At 41.8% G+C, this 19,027-nt stretch overlaps 1 protein-coding gene across 3 annotated transcripts in view; it reads left to right on the forward strand.

Moving 5' to 3' along the window:
* The window catches only part of SAXO1 (stabilizer of axonemal microtubules 1), a 103,653-nt gene that overhangs the window by 69,081 nt on the left and 15,545 nt on the right, over positions 1-19,027 (forward strand). For all 3 annotated transcript variants that reach the window (XM_029920117.1, XM_029920118.1, XM_029920119.1), the window contains exons 2-3: positions 875-1,054; positions 10,675-10,877. In XM_029920117.1, the coding sequence (XP_029775977.1) occupies positions 875-1,054; positions 10,675-10,877 (383 nt within the window). The remainder of the gene's footprint in view (positions 1-874; positions 1,055-10,674; positions 10,878-19,027) is intronic.

The raw sequence follows: 19,027 nt of genomic DNA on the forward strand, positions 1-19,027 counted from the left end.
GCAAGAGTTAAGGTGAGACGTACAAGAAGAAATGAGCCAGACTTTCAATGTGAAACAGGTTCACATAGTCAGTGGTGTGTAGTGTATTTGGAACTGAGGTGGTTTTGCTCTGTGTGATGCCACTTGTATGGAAAGGTGATATTCTGAATTGATCCAGGAACCAGTCAGTTTGGAAAGGATTAGTGCACAGCTCCAGAGCAGAATGTCTGGTCACGTTTTGCACCCAACTGCCGGGTGATGGGGAGGCCCAGGGAGGTCTCAGGGCGGGGCGGGGGGCAGCTGTGAGGAGCACTCAAAGGGCTCAGGGCCACAATGATTTACCTACCATGGTATGGAAATATTTCGTATTTATTTTATTTTTAAAGAGAGAGAGAGTGAGAGCGAGCAAGCATGAGCTGGGGAGAGGCAGAGAGAGAGAGAGAAGGAGACAGGAGACTGAGAATCCCAAGCAGGCTCCATGGCATCAGCACAGAGCCTGATGTGGGGCTCGAACTCATGAACCGTGAGATCGTGACCTGAGCTGAAATCAAGAGTCAGACCCTTAACTGACTGAGGCGCCCAGGAACCCTGGAAATATTTCATATTTAAACAGGGAGCATGGCATCTATAGTGGCTGAACATTAGTTATGCTTGTGTGTTATTTTATGATTTTAAGGGATTTTGATGACTAACCAGTTATAGTTACACATCTTTAGAAGAAATTTTGGCCACTTGATAGTATAGTAGAGAAAAGGAAAGGTTAAGTTACTGTTTTCAGTGCTGTCAGTCTTGATTTCCAAGGCTGGGATCCCATTTTGAGAAGGTAGCATTGTTAAACTGTAGATATGCTCTTCCCAAGAAGGGGAGAGACCTAACTTTATGTCTTTTTTTATAGGCGGCATCACTGTCCACATCTCCCTACCAAGATTTATGATACAATAGAGAAACCATGTCTTCTCTCCGAATACACCGAGAACTACCCTCTCTATCACTCTTACCTGCCCAGAGAGTCCTTCAAGCCCAAGCTGGAGTACCAGAAAGGATCTGTGCCCATGGAAGGCTTGACCACGTCAAGGTGAGTGCAAGTATTATAAATATATGAATGCACACTAATGGAGTAATGTCAGTGCTAATGTACAATATTAATATAATGTAAAATATCAATGCATCAATAAAACAGTCTAATATATGGTATCAAGGTCTTTAATGATAATATGCTATATCTCAGAAATGAAATTCTGCATTTATTAGCCAGCTTAGTCTTTTCCAACCTCTTCTCTCAGAGAAAGAATTGTTACTTGCTGGTGTAGAGGTGAGGAGGGCTAAAATGATCTACATAGCAAAGGGTTGGAAGCTAAGTATAAAAGGTTGAAAGGGTGTGTGTCTAGGGGTATGGGTCTGCTTCTGAAAAGAGAGTTTTGGGTTTTGGTACCAAAGCTCCAGGACAGCTTGGGTGGTATGGTGAATAGTGGTAGTAGTGAAAGGAAACTTGATGATACAGAGGGAGTTGTTTGGGAGTGATGCTGTAGACTTTGAATTGAGGTCCCCTTGAATGTTCTTCAAGAATGAACAAAGACTACAGCTGACCTTTTAACAACATAGATATGAACTGCATGGGTCCAATTACATGTGAAATTTTTTCTGATAAATATAGTACTGTACTGTAAATGTATTTTCTCTTATGGTTTTCTTCATAACATTTCATTTTTTCTAGCTTATTAATTTTATTTTTTTATTAAACTTTTTTAGTGTTTATTTTTGAGAGTGAGAGACAGAGTGCAAGTTGGGGAGGGACAGAGAGACTGAGAGACATAGAATACGAAGCAGGCTCTAAGCTCTCAGCACAGAGACTGATGTAGGGCTCAAACCCACCAACTCTGAGATCATGATCTGAGTCAAAGGTAGATGCTTAATTGATTGAGCCACCCAGGTGCCCCTCTAGCTTATTTTATTGTAAGATATAGCATATAATACATATTACATATAAAATATGTTAATTGACTGTTATTGTGAGGCTTCTGGTCAACAGTAGGCTATGGATAATTTGTTTTGGGGAATCAAAAGTTCTATGTGGATTTTTGACTGCATAGGAAGTCAGCATCCCTTACCTTTGCATTGTTCAAAGGTCAGTGGTATTTATTTTTATTTTTTAAATAGTTTATTGTCAAATTGGTTTCCATACAACACCCAGTGCTCTTCCCCACAAGTGCCCTCCTCCATCACCATCACCTCTTTTCCCCCCTCCCCCTTCCCCTTCAACCCTCAGTTCCTTTTCAGTATTCAGTAGTCTCTCAAGTTTTGTGTCCCTCTCTCTCCCCAACTCTCTTTCCCTCTTCCCCTCCCCCTGGTCCTCCATTAGTTTTCTCCTGTTCTCCTGTTAGACCTATGAGTGCAAACATATGGTATCTGTCCTACTTTGCCTGACTTATTTCACTTAGCATGACACCCTCGAGGTCCATCCACTTTCCTACAAATGGCCATATTTCATTCTTTCGCATTGCCATGTAGTACTCCATTGTGTGTATATACCACATCTTCTTGATCCACTCATCAGGTGATGGACATTTAGGCTTTTTCCATGTTTTGGCTATTGTTGACATTGCTGCTATGAACAGTGGTATTTTTTAAACTGCTCTTGACTTCCAAACTCAGATTCTTTAGAGAATCCAATATAGAGACTGGCTCACAGTATATCAGGGTTGCAGAAGTATCTATATTGAGAGGTAGGGAAACTGTTCAATTTCAGGTCTGTCTACATGTTGTAAGACTAGCAGAATCTGCCGCTGACCACTTGGTTCGTGACCCCTGAATGGTGCCCTTTGATTGGTGACCCAGTGGAGTAGAAACACCTTTGAGTGCAGTTGGGCAGTGTCCCAGACGTGTAGTTGGTCCCCAGATGAGACTTGACAGAGGGACGCCTTCTCTGCCTCGGCATTTCTCTTCCCTACAGGGCAGGATTTCTGGGAAGTGTAGATCATAGAGTATGTAAATTATCCCAGCACAGTGCCTGCACATTACAGGACGCAAGACCTGGTAAATCTTCTTCCTATTGCTCCCTCGTTGCTCATAATTTTGTGCTTTCCTAGTAAAGGTCCCAGATGGCCCAGTTGAAGCAGAATGGCTCTAATTCATTCTGTCTCCAGGTTTCCCCCACAATAGGCCTGGATACATCCTCTTCTGAGATTGTGGGGTAGAGGCATGAAGTATTCCTATAGAAAGCTGCTATGTTCTAGATCCAAAAGAAGTCTATGTGTGGGTTATGGGGCAGAAAGACTCATAAAGAGAGAAATGAAGCCAAAAGTTTCCTGAGTATGGCAGCAAGCAGTGGACAGGGGCAACCTGAAGTGAGAGGGAGTTGAGGGCCTCGTCTGATGTCTGGCTTGAGTCAGATCACTTTTATGCTAGACAGATATCTTCATATGATTTGGTTTAAGCACAGTGTTTCTGAGTACTAAAAATATTATATTTTATGCAACCTGTTTTTCCAACCTATGGCTTATAAAACAATGAGTTTGGGATTCATTTCACCAAGAAAACACCAGTCTTAGAATTCTAAGAGTCTAAAGACCACAACAAGAAATGTGGACCATTCCCAAGTCTTGCTTTTCCTTTTAAGAAAGCATGGTCATTGCTGATGAAAAGTCCTAGGTATAAGAGACCTGAAGTGGGTAAGAAAAGATGAGAGTAGCACTGAAGAATGGCTTGCAAATATCACATTCAGCTTCTAGATGCTGGTCTCCTCTCTTCATACACAATTTGCAGGAAATCAAGAGCAATGTGTGAAATGAAAAGTACAGGACAGATTCAGATGTTATATTAGAGATTTTTTTTCTGTCCCAGAAATACAGAAGAGGAGGCCTTGAAGGTTGGATATTGAAGGTTTCTCTTTATTTGTTGCCCACAAGCTTAGGAGGATGAGGACATATCCTCATTCTAGAGCAGGAGTCCTGCCCCATCACCTAGCAGTGAGGTCTCCCGATGGAGTCTACATGCCTGTCTTCTTCTAGATGGTCCTTTGCTACAGCAAAAACTTCCCTGTGACATCCTAAGTTTTCCTTGCTGCATGTCACCTAAAACCATAAACATATCACCTAGAAGGCCCTCTGTCCCTGCGAGAGAGAGAGAGAGAGAGAGAGAGAGAGAGAGAAAGTATCATTCATGTTAAAATGTGGCCAAAATGGAGGACTGAAAGAATTTCTAAAACAAGTTGTTAATGACCATAATGGCCTTAAAAGAAAAAGTAGCAGGATCAAGGTTACCCATGAGAAGGAAAAAGAGCAGAAATGCTGCTCTCCTCTCCTTTATTTTCTTCCCCATAGAGAGAGAACCAAGGGGGAAAACTAGCAGATAACATCTCTTCCCTTACCCATACCTCCACTTCATCATATCCCAGCCCTGTGCCTGCCACACTGGGGATTAGTTTTCATAGAATGAGAATAAGACTATGTCCCTATCAGGATGCATCTTTTTAAAAGTTCTAAGGGGCTTTTAATAAGATCAATTATCGCAAATCAAGATTTTGACCAACCATATTTTCCAAACTATATAAACTTAGCAGAGGCTCTGGTCAGTATACTTGTATATATAGCAGAACTTTCTGTATGAGGAAATGCAGAGAAGTCATCATCTGAATGCTCTGCCAGAGGCTTCTGGGAGAAGGGATGGGTCAGCCCTGTATTCACACATGCCTATATCTGCAGGGGCTGTCACCTGTCTACCCTTAGAACTCTTATTAACTGAACATCCACCCACTTCGCTATATAAAGTCTGACCCAACTTAGTGTTTGAGATTAGACATGGGGCTGCCACCTGCTGAATGAAAAGTCGTGTGGCTCAGGGCTTGGCTGGGTTTGGTGATTAAGCCCAGACACAAAAAACACCTGGTTTCTGGAAAGGTTATCGTTCCAGCATGAAGCATGATTACAGCTGCACACAACGCTCACTGACTGTAAATCTTAGGGATTTACAGCAGGTGCCATAAGAGGAATGCTCATGATTTTCATCCCTTCTTAGTATGAAGCAGTTTCTTGCAGCCCTTGGTGATTCTCTTCTATAGGATCTGCCATTAGTTCAGATAGACTGGAGATCAATTTATGAAGAGGTTTTTACTTCAAGCCTCATTTCCTGTTAGGCATGTTCACCACATAAAACACGGCCCCCATTTTGGGACATTATTGTGTTAGCTAAGGCAGATCCCTAAAGATGGCAGAGTGGATAACCCGAGAAGAAAGAAGTAAGTCTTCAAGATGATGTTACATCTTTATTCTAAGGGGAGTGGGACCAGAGGGAGAGTGAACTGGAGGCATAGGAGGGAAGATGGAATGGGGTTCTGACTTGATGGGTTTTGCTCAAGGGCAGAGGGCAGGGAGCTGGCAGTGTGAATTCTTTATTTGTTGACAAGACTCTTGGTTAAACTGAGTAGAGTTAGGGGGGAAAGAGCTAAAGAGGAAAGGCATTTGGAATCCTCTCTAAATGCCAGGAAGAAAGTGGGAAAGATGGTAGTGAGCCAAAGTCTCTCATTGGATTTTAAACATTCTCTATTCAAATACATATTTCTCTTATACCCCCTGGGGATATGCTTACTGTCCCCTGTAGTTTGGGCCCAAGAATTAATGAAGAAATGAAGAAATAGGGCTCAGCACTAGACTTGCCTGGGAAATTTCAGAGCCTTTGATGTTGATTAAATTTGGAAGCATGTTGGCCATTATTTCAAGTACTTTTTCTGTCTCTGAAGCTCTGTTCATTTCTTTCTGCCAATCTTTTTTTTTTCTCTGTTTTTCAAATTGGATAGTTTCTATTCATCTGTCTTCAAGTTCACAGTCTTCTCCAGCTCCATTCTGATATTAAGCCTGTCCAGCCACTGTCTTATTACAGATGCTGTATATTTCAGTTTTAGAAGTTGCATGTGGTTATTTTTACATTGTTTCTATTTCTCTTAAGAATTTTATATCTTTTAATTTATTACAACCTTATTTTGCTTTTTATAATTCAGCATAGTTAGAATAGCTGCTTTAAAATCTTTGCTAATTCTAACATCTGGGTCTGCTTGATTATCTTTTTTTTTTCTCCTGGGAATGGGTCACAGTTTTCCTGTATGTATGTCGATAATTTTGGATTGATCCTGTATGTTGTTAAAGTTACATTGTAAACACTCTGGATTTTTAAAATATTCCTCCAAAGAGCTTATTTTATTAATATTATTATTTTTTAAAGACAGATAGGAGGTGAGGTGATTTGATTCAAAATGCAACTCCGTACCTTGGGTGACGGTTCCAGTCTCAGTTCATCAGTCCAGTTCTTCATCTTTAGCATGGTTGCTTGACATCTGCCTCGTGAATGTAAGGTCAACAGGAGAACCGGGTCCAGTTTCTGTAGAGGAAACTAGAGCTTCCTGTCTTGGGCTTTTCTACTTTCCAGGATTTCTTCCTTACTTTCCAGCACCTGTGATTGCCTTAAACTTGGTCCCTTGGTTCTTCTGTCAAAGGTGAGAGGTTTTCTGTTCACATTATGGCTGCTTGGCTTGGCACAGACTGGAGCCTGCTTTTAGACTGCAAGCTCTGGGGAACACAAACAAAAAAACCCACCAGAAAATGGAAACTTACACAGAGGCTCATGCAGTACCAGTCTGTTCTCCCTGTTGGCTTTGCTCCAGAATCTGCCTATCTTGTGCTCTTTACTGCTCATAGGTAGTCGTTCTTCATATTTTTGTGCAGAGATGACATGGAGTGGTGACAGATGTTAGCTTCAGCTCTAGTGGGCACTGAGGGCAGGAGACAGAGACTGTGTAACATGAATCCTGGAGGCAGGTTCTTAGAAATCTGTCTGTCACAGCAGGACAGACAAGGCAAGATCAGCTTTGGGATCTTTCTCAGTGTTCTGGGCTGGGCTCCCAGCCTGCCTGTGATGACATAATGGTTTCCTTAGAGGGTGCCTTCTAACCCTGGGAAATGTTAGAATTACATGTGGAAGGTATGAAATAAAATCAACTGATCAAGAGCCAAGCTCTGTAGAGCAGGGGATTGAGAGAGAGAACAAATCATGAAGAGGAGAATCATAGAAGTCGAGGGAGAAAGTGTTAAAAGGATGAGTGAGAGTATGGATGCTGTTGGATAGTTCAGGAGGATAATGGCCTGAAGAGCAGTGACTGGATTTGGAATCCTGGCCTGGGCTAGAGTGAAGGGTTAGCAGAACCTGATTGGATGGGAGTGTGAGTGGGAGGCGAGGAAGGCAAGTCTGTGTGTAGACAACCCTTTCTGGAAGAAAGAAGGGAGGGGAGTGGAGTCCAGTGAGGATTGTTGTGTCACTTTAGTTTTTCCTTTAAAGTTGGGAGAATGATTAACCACTGAGAAAAGGAGCCAACACGGAGGAAAAGGTTAAAACACAGATTAGTATATAGACAGGTTCCTGGTGGCTCAGCCAGTTAAGTGTCTGACTCTTGATCTCAGATTTGTCAGTTCAAGTCCCATGTTGGGCCCCATGCTGGGTGTGAAGCCTACTTAAAGGGGGGGGCATTCTGAAAAAGAAGGAGGGGATTTAGGATAAGGATGAAGAGATTGGCTTTGGGCAAGAGGAGCAAATCTTTTTAAGATGGATTCCATTTAATTTATTGATTAATTGGATACACTAATAAGTACTGAAGTTTTTGGAGATAAACATCAGAAGTTAAAAAAAAAAGTATTACATGGCCTCTTTATCACAGTGAAAATCTGCAATTTCTTACTTCTAGGTTCAGGACCCTAGTTGGTTGTTATGTTATTTCTTCTTTCCTTTTGTCAGACTCTGGTCAAACATCTTTCTTTAGCTTTGCCTAAGGATTGGAGGTCAAGTTGTTATGACTTTCCCAGCAGGGCCACTTTAACCTTTGCTTAACTTGGAGGTTTAACTCTTGGCTTTCTATACTATATAACTTTTATGGCTGTGCACCTAAAAGAGACTTAACATCTTTGACCAATTTTTTTTTCTCCATTCATAGTGACAAAGGGCACAGGGACTCAGTAGGAAATGTAACACAGGAAGAAAGGGGGGGTGTTTTTAAAAAGAAAAAAGCTACTAAATTTGAGCAGTTTCTGGGAAGAATAAACTATTTTTCTCTCCCATGACCTTAAAGATTGTAAGATTATGTGAAGTTGGGGATATGCAGTTATGTTGTGGTTAATGGTAGATTTCAGTGAATGTTCTCAACATAAAATCATAATGAGGAAACACGTATATTCTGATCAAATTCACACTGAAGCCACAGTAAATATTTTTGGTTTGGATATAAATGAATTATACTTTAAACTTAAAACTTCACCACTCTTCAGAAGTCAATCACCCCCTCCCCGCAACTCCTACAAAGATCGTTTACTTAGTTATAGCTGATCAGGAAATACAATCATAGGTGTACTTTCACAAAGAAACTTGAATTTTGTACCAGAGAAGGAGATTCAGTTAACAGATTCATTCCTTAAGCATGCTGAGCAAGGACTTTACTGTATCGGGTCTTGTCATTGAGTAACCACCTTCAGGATGTCCCATGAGCTGGTGAGTTTGGTTGGTATTTATCTGCTCTTTTCCTGTGGAATCAGCAGGAAATAAAGGCACTAGGCACATTTTCATTGTCATTGAGCTTGGCAGCCCTTGAAGGAAGGTTCTCACCACCTCTCCGAGGGGAAGGTTGGTTCTCTTGCTAGGCATGATGGCAGAAGAGGATGTCTCTGCGTGAAGGGTCCCAGAGCATGGCAGGCCTGTGACTGGAAAGCACTCCTGGCTGCTTGGGGTTGGGAGTGCTCCACGGGACAGCTTGGGCATTCAGCTCTGTGTCTTCCTGCTTGCCCTGGATATCTCTTGCTACTCCTTCTTGGCAAGGAAGAGGGCAGAATCCTTGGACTGCTGTCTGCAAACATGGGTTTATGTGGGGATATGTGGTCTCAGGCTGCGTCCACCTTTTTTTGGGGTGAAGTGTGCTCACCTCCCATTGGGAGCACACTTTCTGATGAAAGTCATTTTGCGGCTCTGCGGCCTGGGGCTGCCACCCCTCATTCCCTGCTGCAGTTGGTTTAGTATTAAACAGACACCAGCATGAGGCACTTGTAGAAATGTGGAACTGACCCTTGGATTCTTGTTTAGCCTGTTCCCTCCATAAGCCCCAGTTTACACAGAGTCAGCTTCCAGATGCGTCGGGTCACTCAGCTTCCTCTTGCTGTTTGCCAACATGGGGCCCTTGGGAAGGGAGCCCAGGCTGAAGACCCTATAACTGCTGCTGAGATATATTTTTAAATCTACTCAGAGGGAGTTACTGGGAGTTCAACTGAAGCATCTCCCATTTCCCCCTTAGAGCCCTAGAGAGACCAGTTCTCCTGCTTCCTAATTCCCTCCTCCCATTCCACCAAGCACTTTCAGGTCCCAGTTTGGGGTTATTCACAACCATGTATATAATTCACGCAAGACAGGTTACAGTGGAGCGTGTTACCTTTGTTAGTCAAGCATGGCTCAGTAATGCTGCTCCAGATTTTGGCCGGGAAGTAGGTTTTATTGGTGTTTGGGCCTGATGTTTTCCTGTCCGGAAACCTCCCCCCTTCCCTTGGTGAGGTTGTTTTGGCAAGTGCCGTTAGGGAAAATCTCTCTTCCACTTGTCCAGTTGGATAAATGGGTTCCAAGCAAACACAAGCTGTTGTGTAAATCAGAAGCCCTCGGGGGGGAAAATGTTTGCTTTAAAGAGTTTGTATTGAGCAGTGGGGAGTCAAGACTGCCTTAGCACACAGTGCAAACCCAAGCTGAGCCCTGATTTTGCCAGGATCATTCCTGCTGATGATATAGTTAGCATCTTGACATTTTTGTAATTGTGGGATGCTCTGGGAAAAGAGTGCTTCCTGTCGAATTAAAGACCCACTGTGCTCTTTCTGTGCTTTTGTTTTCATACTCCCTAAAAGAATGGCAGCACTGATGCCAGAGTGCTGAGAAATGAAAGACTGTGTCTTCACTCATTGTACTCTTCTGCCCTCTAAGTTTTCTATAAGATCAAGTAGAGGAAGGAGATCAGTATCAGCAGGAGAAGCTTTTGGGAGCACAGAAGAGGAGGTGTTGGTACCTGAAAAATAAAAGTTAGCCGCCCAGTGGAGAGAGAGGAGGCACAGAAGAGAGGCCTTCAGAGTGGTTCAGTGTGGCTAGAGAGGAGTGTGGGTTGGGGTGGGGGTAGGAGATGAGGCTGGGGAGAAAGGCAGGGGCAGGTCCAGGAAAGCTTTTATACCATGCTAGAAAATCTGGCTTTATCTGGAAGATTTTTCAGCCAGGGAGTAAAATGATCCTATTTTTGTGATCTCATTGCAGGGAGTTTATTCTGGCCACACTATGAGGATTGACGTAGAAGTGGTGGGAATGCAGCAGGAAGTCCAGGTGGTAAATTGTCACATGATCCAAGTGTTTCACTTGGTCTAAACTAAGGGGGAAAGACAAACCTATGAGGTGGAGGGGGGCTGCACTTGGTGAGTGGTTACGTGGCGCCGTGACGAGGTGGGGCCAGGATGGCATTCAGGTGTCTGACTTGAGTGAGAAGACAGTGGTGGTGTCTTTTGCGAAAGTGGGAAACAGAGGAGGAAGAACAGTTGGGGGATAGAGTAGAAGATGACTTCTCAGGAAACGTTTGTAGGATCAGGTTAAAATGAAACCTTTACAAGTCTTCTCCTGGGTCATTGGCGTGTGCTTATTTTCTTTTAGGAGAGATTTTGGGCCTCACAAAGTGTTACCAGTGAAGAGCTACCAGCCCAACCCGTTCGTCCCAAGTGAGGAGAACATGGATTTGCTCACAACATATAAACAAGATTACAACCCTTACCCTGTCTGTCGAATGGGCCCCATCAAGCCTCGGGACAGTAAATATCCATGTGGTGACAAGATGGAGTGTCTGCCTACCTACAAAGGTGGGAGAGTGCTTGAGCCGCAGGTTGGGGAGGGATAGGCTGAGCCTGTATGCAGTCCAGGAAATGTGTTTTACAAGCACACCCCCTTGGTGCAGGGATCTGTCGGACTACATCTTGCAGGCCAAATCTGGTCCGTAGCCTGTTTTTGTAGAGCTGGAGAGGTGAGAATGGTTTTTAAATTTTTGAATAATTAAAAAAAATCAAAAGACTATTATTTTAGGAAATGCAAAAATGATATGAAATTCAAACATTGGCATTCCTCTGTGCAGTTTGTTGGAAGACAGGTGCACTCATTTGTTTATACATTATCTGTGGCTACTTTTATGCTAGAGCAGTGAATTTGAGTACTTGTGATGGAGACTGTGTGGCCTGTCAGGCCTGAGACCTTTAACATCTGGTCTTTTATCGAAAACATGTACCAAGCCCGCCTTAGCTTGCTGTCAGAATTGGACATTGGGGAAATGTTTCATATGTAAGCTAAGTTAGGTTCCGTTGTTGGTTGAGTGACTGAGTTATTCATCCATTAAAAAATTATGGACACATAGCATGCAGACAGAAAAATGTACAAATCTTAATTATACAGGCCAATGAATTTGTTTTAATTAAAAAATTATTTTAGAGAAAGCACGTGAGCAAGGGAGAGGGAGAGAGGGAGAAAGAGAGAATCTTAAGAAGGCTCCATGCTCAGCAAGGGGCCTGATATGGGGCTCCATTCAATGACCCTGGGGTCATGACCTGAGCTGAAATCAAGAGTCAGATGCTCAGCTGACTGAGCTACTCAGGTGCCCCCGGACGAAGGAATTTTGAGTGAACACATCTCTGTAAATAGCACCCAACTCAAGAAATACAACATTAATCCCATATAGGATAGAACCATTATTCCTACTTTTAACACCATAAATTAGTTTTGCCAGTTTTGTATTTCATATGAATGGGATTGATTCACTCTTCACTGAGCATCTGTTACATCCCAGGCATGGTATTAGAATCTGTGAAGGAAGCATAATCGCCTGCCTTGACTTAATAGTCCTATAGGGGAGACAGGATATGGAACGGTAGGTACAGTGAAAGCACTGTGGCCATCACTCTATGGAGCACAAGCCACAGGCAGTGTTTAACCCTTCGTGTAACATGTTTGTGGATCCCTATGTAACTGGGATAATAGTTCCTTTTATTTAGCCAAGGCAAACACTTAGACAAGGGGAAGTGGAGAGGTGTGAGGGGATGTAGGAATCCTCCTGAAGCCCTTCTAGGAGCTCTACATCCAAAGACACCACACGTGGCCAAGCTTCTCTGCTTCTTCCAAGAACCTGGAATCGTGACATTTTGCCACCTCATCTACAGTATTCTTACACTCTTTTGTTGTCACCTTCTGCAAAGCCGCATTTTGGACATTGTCATACTCTGAAATGGCTCCTCCTTTGTGCACTCCAACATCCAGTGCTCCCAGCTTGCTCTCTTAACTATTCCCACCAAGACTGTGTCTGGCCTCATTGGGATACCCTGTTCATTGGTGCCTCAGTCTCCCTTCTCCTGTGTCTGTCCCCCCTGTAGCCTGTTCTGTGGTATATCACTGCAAGCCCATCTTTTATGCCTTCTCTCTCTATCATCCTTCAGTTGCTTCCTGCCAGCAAAGCCCTAATCCTGCCTGCATGTCTACACCTAGGCATATATACCTGAGCACGTCTCCAATCTTGTCCACTTGTATCCATTTTCCACATAAAGGAGCCAGGGAGATCTTTTAAAAATGGTAATGTGAGGGGTTGCTTAGTCAGTTGAACATTTCACTTCAGCTCAGGTCCTGATCTCATGGTTGATGAGTTTGAGCCCTCCTGCATCAAGCTCACTGCTATCCAGCATGGAGCCCACTTTGGATCCTCTGTCCCTCTTTCTCTGCCCCAGCCCCACTCACACTATCTCTCTCTTAAAAAAAAATGGCAATATGAAGGGCGCCTTGGTGGCTCAGTCAGTTAAGTGACCGACTCTTGGTTTTGGCTCAGGTCATGATCTCACCAGTTTGTGAGTTCAAGTCCTGTGACGGACTCAGCAGTGCGCAGCTTGGAGCCTGCTTGGGATTCTTTCTCTGCCCCTCCCCGACTCACTCTGTCTCTGTCTCTCTCAAAATAAATAAATAAACATAAAAAAAAGAGAAAAAAATAACAACATGATCTAACCCCTTCTCCACTTAAAATTCCTCAAATAATCACTGTGGTTCTTAGGATAAAGTCCCAAACCTTTACCAACTCCTCTAGTACCTTGCAAATTCTGACATCTCCTCTCAGTACCACTTGGGCTCTGGCTGCAAGGACCTTCTTTCAGTTTCTTTCCTGCATTTCTTTTCTGTGTCAGGGCATGTTGCACATGCTCCTCCCTCTTTATAAAGCCATCCTTCCTTCCCCTATCAAGCACTGATCCTTCAGCAAGCAGTAGAACTATCACACCCTTCGAAGCCTTGCCAGACTTTTCCGAATACCAGACTATATACATCCTGTTAGATGTTCTAAGAGTGCCTTGTTCACCACTGTTTTGTGATTCAGTTTGTAATTTTCTTTTAGTTTGCTTAGCATTTGTCTCCTTGGCCAGGCTGCAATCTCTAAGATAGCAGGGATCTGTCTTTTTCTTTGCCAGTTAACAATAAGGCAGGCACTGCAGTAGATGCTTTACAAAGAAGTTATTACAGCCGGGTGTATGGTGTGGTGGTATTTTTGCTTCTACAGGACTCGTTCATCTCCCTTTTCATTTAAGTTTTACAGAAGGCAAGAAAGAGGGACTCTGGACCCTGAAGAGGTAGGAAGGAGGCACAAAACTAGAATGAGCCCTAATCTCTGATGGGACAGGGAGCAGAGGCTCTGATAGGGTACGTCCTGCTGCAGACTCTCCTTTCCTTCACATACTCCCTGTGAGCCTCCTTGATTTATAAATCTTCATGGAGTTGGAGGCTTTGCAGTACTACTGCCTGCTCAGCTCAGTTCCCCCTTCTCACCTTGCCCTAGGTGTAGAGAGAGGCCTGGGAGTGAGAATTGGTCTTTGCTTACCCTAGGGGTTGGCGAGGATGGAATTATTTAAGTAAAATTCCTCCCTACTCATCATGACAAAATACTACCACTCAAACCCAGAAAAAACCCATCCCAATCTAGTACCTATGTTTTAATCTGCCCCATCTTCCTCCCCTTCTCTAAATATTTGCATCTGATCTTGCCCTCTGCAAACCATAGAGTAGTATTTCACTGTTAAAACTGAATCATGGTTGACTTTTCTCTACTGATAAAATTGAGAAAGCCTTATTTTCTTTTCCATGTAAAAAAAAATTCTGACACCTATTAACTGCTTACCTACTTACACAGAATTAATTAACAAATACTAGTTAGGTATCAACAGGACTGCTCAGAACCAGGCATACTCAGGTGAAGGTGGGGGTTTGTCTTGGCTATCTGTGCCCTTGGGGTTGGAGTTGATAGTTCTCTTTTGAAATTCAGATATAAAAACGATTCAGTATGTAGCCACAGGAAATGCTTTTGTAGTTAGGTTTGATCCCTAGGTGCCAGTTTGCAACCTATATGTCTTCATAGTTTTTTAGAATAATACTTACCATTTTTGGCTAATTTAAATGGTTTGTTTGTTGATATAGTGGCTTCCAAAACTGGGCCTTGACTGCCCAGCATATGTATTCTCAGCATTTAGTATGGAGCATGGCACAGCAAAGGTATATTTAGTGAAGAGATAAATGCATGAGTAGTTCCAGACCATTGTTTACAAAGGCTCCAGGTGATCTGTTTGGCATTAGATGTACACAAATCCCCCCCACAGCCTATTACTCTGTGGGTCCTGGTTAAGAGCAGGACTAAAGACCAGGGAAAACCCAGAACATTTATTCCCCTTTTGGATTAGTCCTGCAAAACCTCATGCATGTGTGAGGGAGCCAGCTCCTTCCCTTATCTCTTGGTGTCTCACCTTTCCATGGCTTGTTTGTCTCTTTTGGACATTTACTTCTTCCCATAGCAACCTTCATGGTTTCCTGGACACACATTGATCCTCCTTCCAAGGGAAAAGAAAAACCAAAGTTCAAGGTCATTAACTATGTGTATATCAATGGGTGCCATCTATATTATATGTTCCACTTACTGTAGTTCTATAGGAAAAATAGACCAACTTTTTTCCCCCTTTTTATTATGGGCAGCACCTTTACTGGGGTCCAGAAAACCACCATTAAATAAGCTTCAGCAGCATTTGGTTGTAATTTTGACATTTTTCAAAACAGTGTGCAATTGGAAAGATTGAAAGTGTAATTACATGATGCTTAGCTTTGTGATTAGGTAAGTTTTTTTTTTTTTAAAGACACATTATTGAATGGAATCCTTTTTAAAGAGATTCTTGCCAATTACCCACAAGACACCCTGGCCCTGAAGGGCTTTACCGATGGATTTTCAGGTGCGTAAATAGTTTGTTGTGTGGAATTTTGAGGTTTTCAGGGTCCCATGGAGGGTTTTTTTTTTTTTTTTTTTTTTTTTGTAATACATGTTGGGTGGAGGAAGTTAGGAGGTTGGATAATAATGTGGTTTCAACTGTATTGTTGGGTATCAGAAATCATATGAGGCAACTTTCAGCCTTGGAACCTGTTTTCTTAACACTTCATCCATCACAGAAGAGGGCCAGAAAAGCCCTGTCTTACCCACCCCCACATACCTTGAGGCCGTGTGTAGGCATCTCCAGGTAGATGCCCCCATTTTAGTGAGGCCTGAAGTCTGCAGAGGAAACATGTGGTTTGTATTCAGCAAGATGGTTCCCTCTAAGGGCCCCCTAATGCTTTCAAGATGCTGATAGAGCCATTAATGGCTCTTGGAGAAAGATTAGATTTTCAATTAAAATGAGGCCAATTTAAAATAAATAGTAGGTAGTATTACTGGCCTAAAATAAACTGAAGAGTGTGCCTGGGGGTGGGGATGTCAGCACTTCTGGAGTGGTGGAGTGAGGAGCTTAGTAAATCCTGTTCCCCAAAAGCAATAATACAACTGAGCGAAATAATAAACATCAACTATTTTAGGGCTCTGGAAATCAACTAAAGCCATACAATGAATTGAGAAGCATTTATTCAAGAAAAACTGCTAAACCATCGTTATACAAAGTGGGAGCTTATGGTGTTTCATCCCAAGGCAGCTTCCATTACCCCTGCTCCCAAGTCTGATCTGCAGGGTGGTGCCGCCTGGGTTGGCTGTGCTGTGAAAACAAGCAGCTCAGCTCACAGTTGGGGCCAGCTTGATTTGGAGGACATACCCAGAGGTTTCAGTAAAAACAATTCTGATCTCAGGAGCAAAAAAAATCAGTGAATACAACTTTTGCAGCTGGGCTGGGGTTGCAGAGCTATTTGGGGTATAGGCACCAGCCCAGCAGACCAGTCACAGATCTAACCAGGAAATCCGGAGAATGAGAAAGCTCCTTGTGGCATAGATGACTGCATATGGGTAAGGCAGTGTACAGCCTCAAGAGAGATAAAGAGACAGGGCCTGGTTATCCGCTCACCTTCCCTGGCTGATTATGACACCTGGTTCAGGTATAGAGGAGACCTGAGAAATCCCAGAAGAAACTAAAAGCCAAGGCAGAACTGTGAACTGTCTGATCTTTGACTCTGTCACCTAACCCACACACATAGTCATTAGGAAAGGGTGAAAGCCTACTGGCTTAGGTGTTTACACATAATTTTTTGATCACCATTAGCTAATTACTAAATAATGGCAACCCAGGGTGACTTTCAGGAATCTTGGCTTAAAAACAATTAAAAGAAGAAATTCAGCAAAATCCTCAGTATCCACACACTGACAGGGAGATAAGACTATATATATTACTGTAGGCAAGTCACCAAACAGCAAAAATAGCTTCCATTGGGGTCAGAATCCAGAATTGCCATAATATGTTATTTAAAATGTTGAGATTTAACAAAAAATTATGAGGCATGAAAAGAAATGGGAATGTAATCCATAAATAGGGGGGAAAAGCAGTGAATAAAAACTACCTGAAGGGGCCCAGATATTAGACCTTGCAGACAATATTTCAAAGTACCTATTATAAATATGTTCAAAGAACAACAGTGAACCATGTTTAAAGACATAAAAACATGACAATTTCCCATCAGATAGAGAATACCAATAAAGGAAAGTCATAAAATCAAATGAAAACACAAGCTGAAAGAATAATAGCAAGAAAATAATTCCAGGGACTTAAACCAAGATCTGAACTGGCAGAAGAAAGAATCAGTGAAAATGGGGGTAAATTGATAAATATTATCCAATTTGAAGAACAGGGAAAAATTAAGAAAAGTAAACACTCAGACTTGTGGGACACCATCAACTGTATCAATATATTCATAATCAGAGCCCTAGAAGAAAAAAAAGGCGGAAGAAAGATTAATCTACATATCCAATAAGTATTATCCAAATAGAATAAGCAGAGATCCAAACTTAGTCATGTAATAGTCAAACTGTTGAAAGCCAAAGATTTGAAAAGAAACAAAAAAGAAAAAACCCCCATCACACACAGGGAAATGACAATAACAATATCAACAAAGTTCTCATCAGAAACAATGGAGCAAGATGACAGCAAGAGGACCTAGTCAAAATACTTAAAGAAAAATCTGGCAACCAAGGATTCTACAACTAGTAAAAGATCATACTTCAAATATTAAGAGAAAATAAAGACATCCTCAGGTAACAAAGACTGGGAGAATTTGTACCTAGCTGCTGACCTACCTTACAAGAAATAAAAAGGAAGTCCTTTGGGTTGGATTAATAAAGACATGTACACAAATCCACACAAAGAAATAAAGAACACTGGTAAGGGTAATTATGTAGGTAAATGTATATTTTTTCTACTTTAAAGAACAATTAGGGGTGCCTCGGTGGCTCAGTCGTATTAAACATCTGACTCTTGATTTCAGCTCAGATCATGATCTCATGGTTTATGAGACTGAGCCCTGTTTCGGACTCTGTGTTGTCAACCAAGGTTTGGGATTCTGCTTGGCATTCTCTCCCTCCCTCCCCTGCTTGCACATGTGCTCTCTCTCAAGCTTAAAACAAAAGATAAAAAATATTAAAGAATCAATAATGCTAAAACTTTAAGGATTATACCAGGAATGCAAGGTGGTTTAACATCAGAAAATCAATTAATATACCACATTAATAAAGTAAAAGACAAAACTACATGATCAGTAAACATAGAGAAAATTATTTGACAACATCTGATAACCATAAAGTCTCAACAAACTAACATTAGAAAGAAACTTCCTCAGCCTGCTAAAGGGCATCTGCAGAAAACCCTATAGCTAATATCATGCTTAATGCAGAAAGATTGCTTTCACCCTAAGATCGGGAACCATTCTATAGGTCTGCTCTCACCCCTTCCAGTCAACATTATACTGAAGATTATAGCCAATAAAAATAAATGCATCTAAATTAAGAAATAAAATTTCTTTATTCTCAGGCAACATAATCCTGTACGTAGGTAATCCTAAGGAATTCACAACTACTAGAATTAATACATAAATTCAGCAAAAAATATATAATGTATTTCTATACATTAGCACTGACAATCTGAAAATGAAATTAACAAAAAGTTCTCTTAATAGCCTCAAAATTAATAAAACATTTAAAAGTTGTACACTTAAATTTAAGAATAGGAATGAGAGAAATTAATATCTAAATAGATGGTAAACTAATCCATGTACATGGGTTAAAGATTCAATACTATTAAGATTCAGTTGCTCCCGAATTGATCTAAAGATTCAATGTGGTGACGATCAAAGTCCCAGTAGACTGTTTCCTGCAACCCCGGCCCCATATTGGAAAGCTGATCCTAAGTTTTATATATTTAATTGAAATAAACCAGAATAGCTAAAAAAATTTTTTTTGACAAATGACATCAGGACAATTGAATATCCACATGCAAAAGATGAACTTCGGTTTTTACCTCATATCATGCTAAAATATCAGAAAAGATCAGAGACTTAAATGTAAAAGCTAAAACTATAAACCTTAAAAATTTTTTATAAATTTATTTTTGAGAGAGAGAGAGAGAGAGAGACAGTGTGAGCAGGGGAGTGTCAGGGAGAGGGGGAGGGGGAGGGAGAGGGAGAGGGAGAGGGAGAGGGAGAGGGAGAGGGA

This window comes from Suricata suricatta, chromosome 13 (genome assembly GCF_006229205.1).
Source record: "Suricata suricatta isolate VVHF042 chromosome 13, meerkat_22Aug2017_6uvM2_HiC, whole genome shotgun sequence".
Classification (NCBI taxonomy): domain Eukaryota; kingdom Metazoa; phylum Chordata; class Mammalia; order Carnivora; family Herpestidae; genus Suricata; species Suricata suricatta.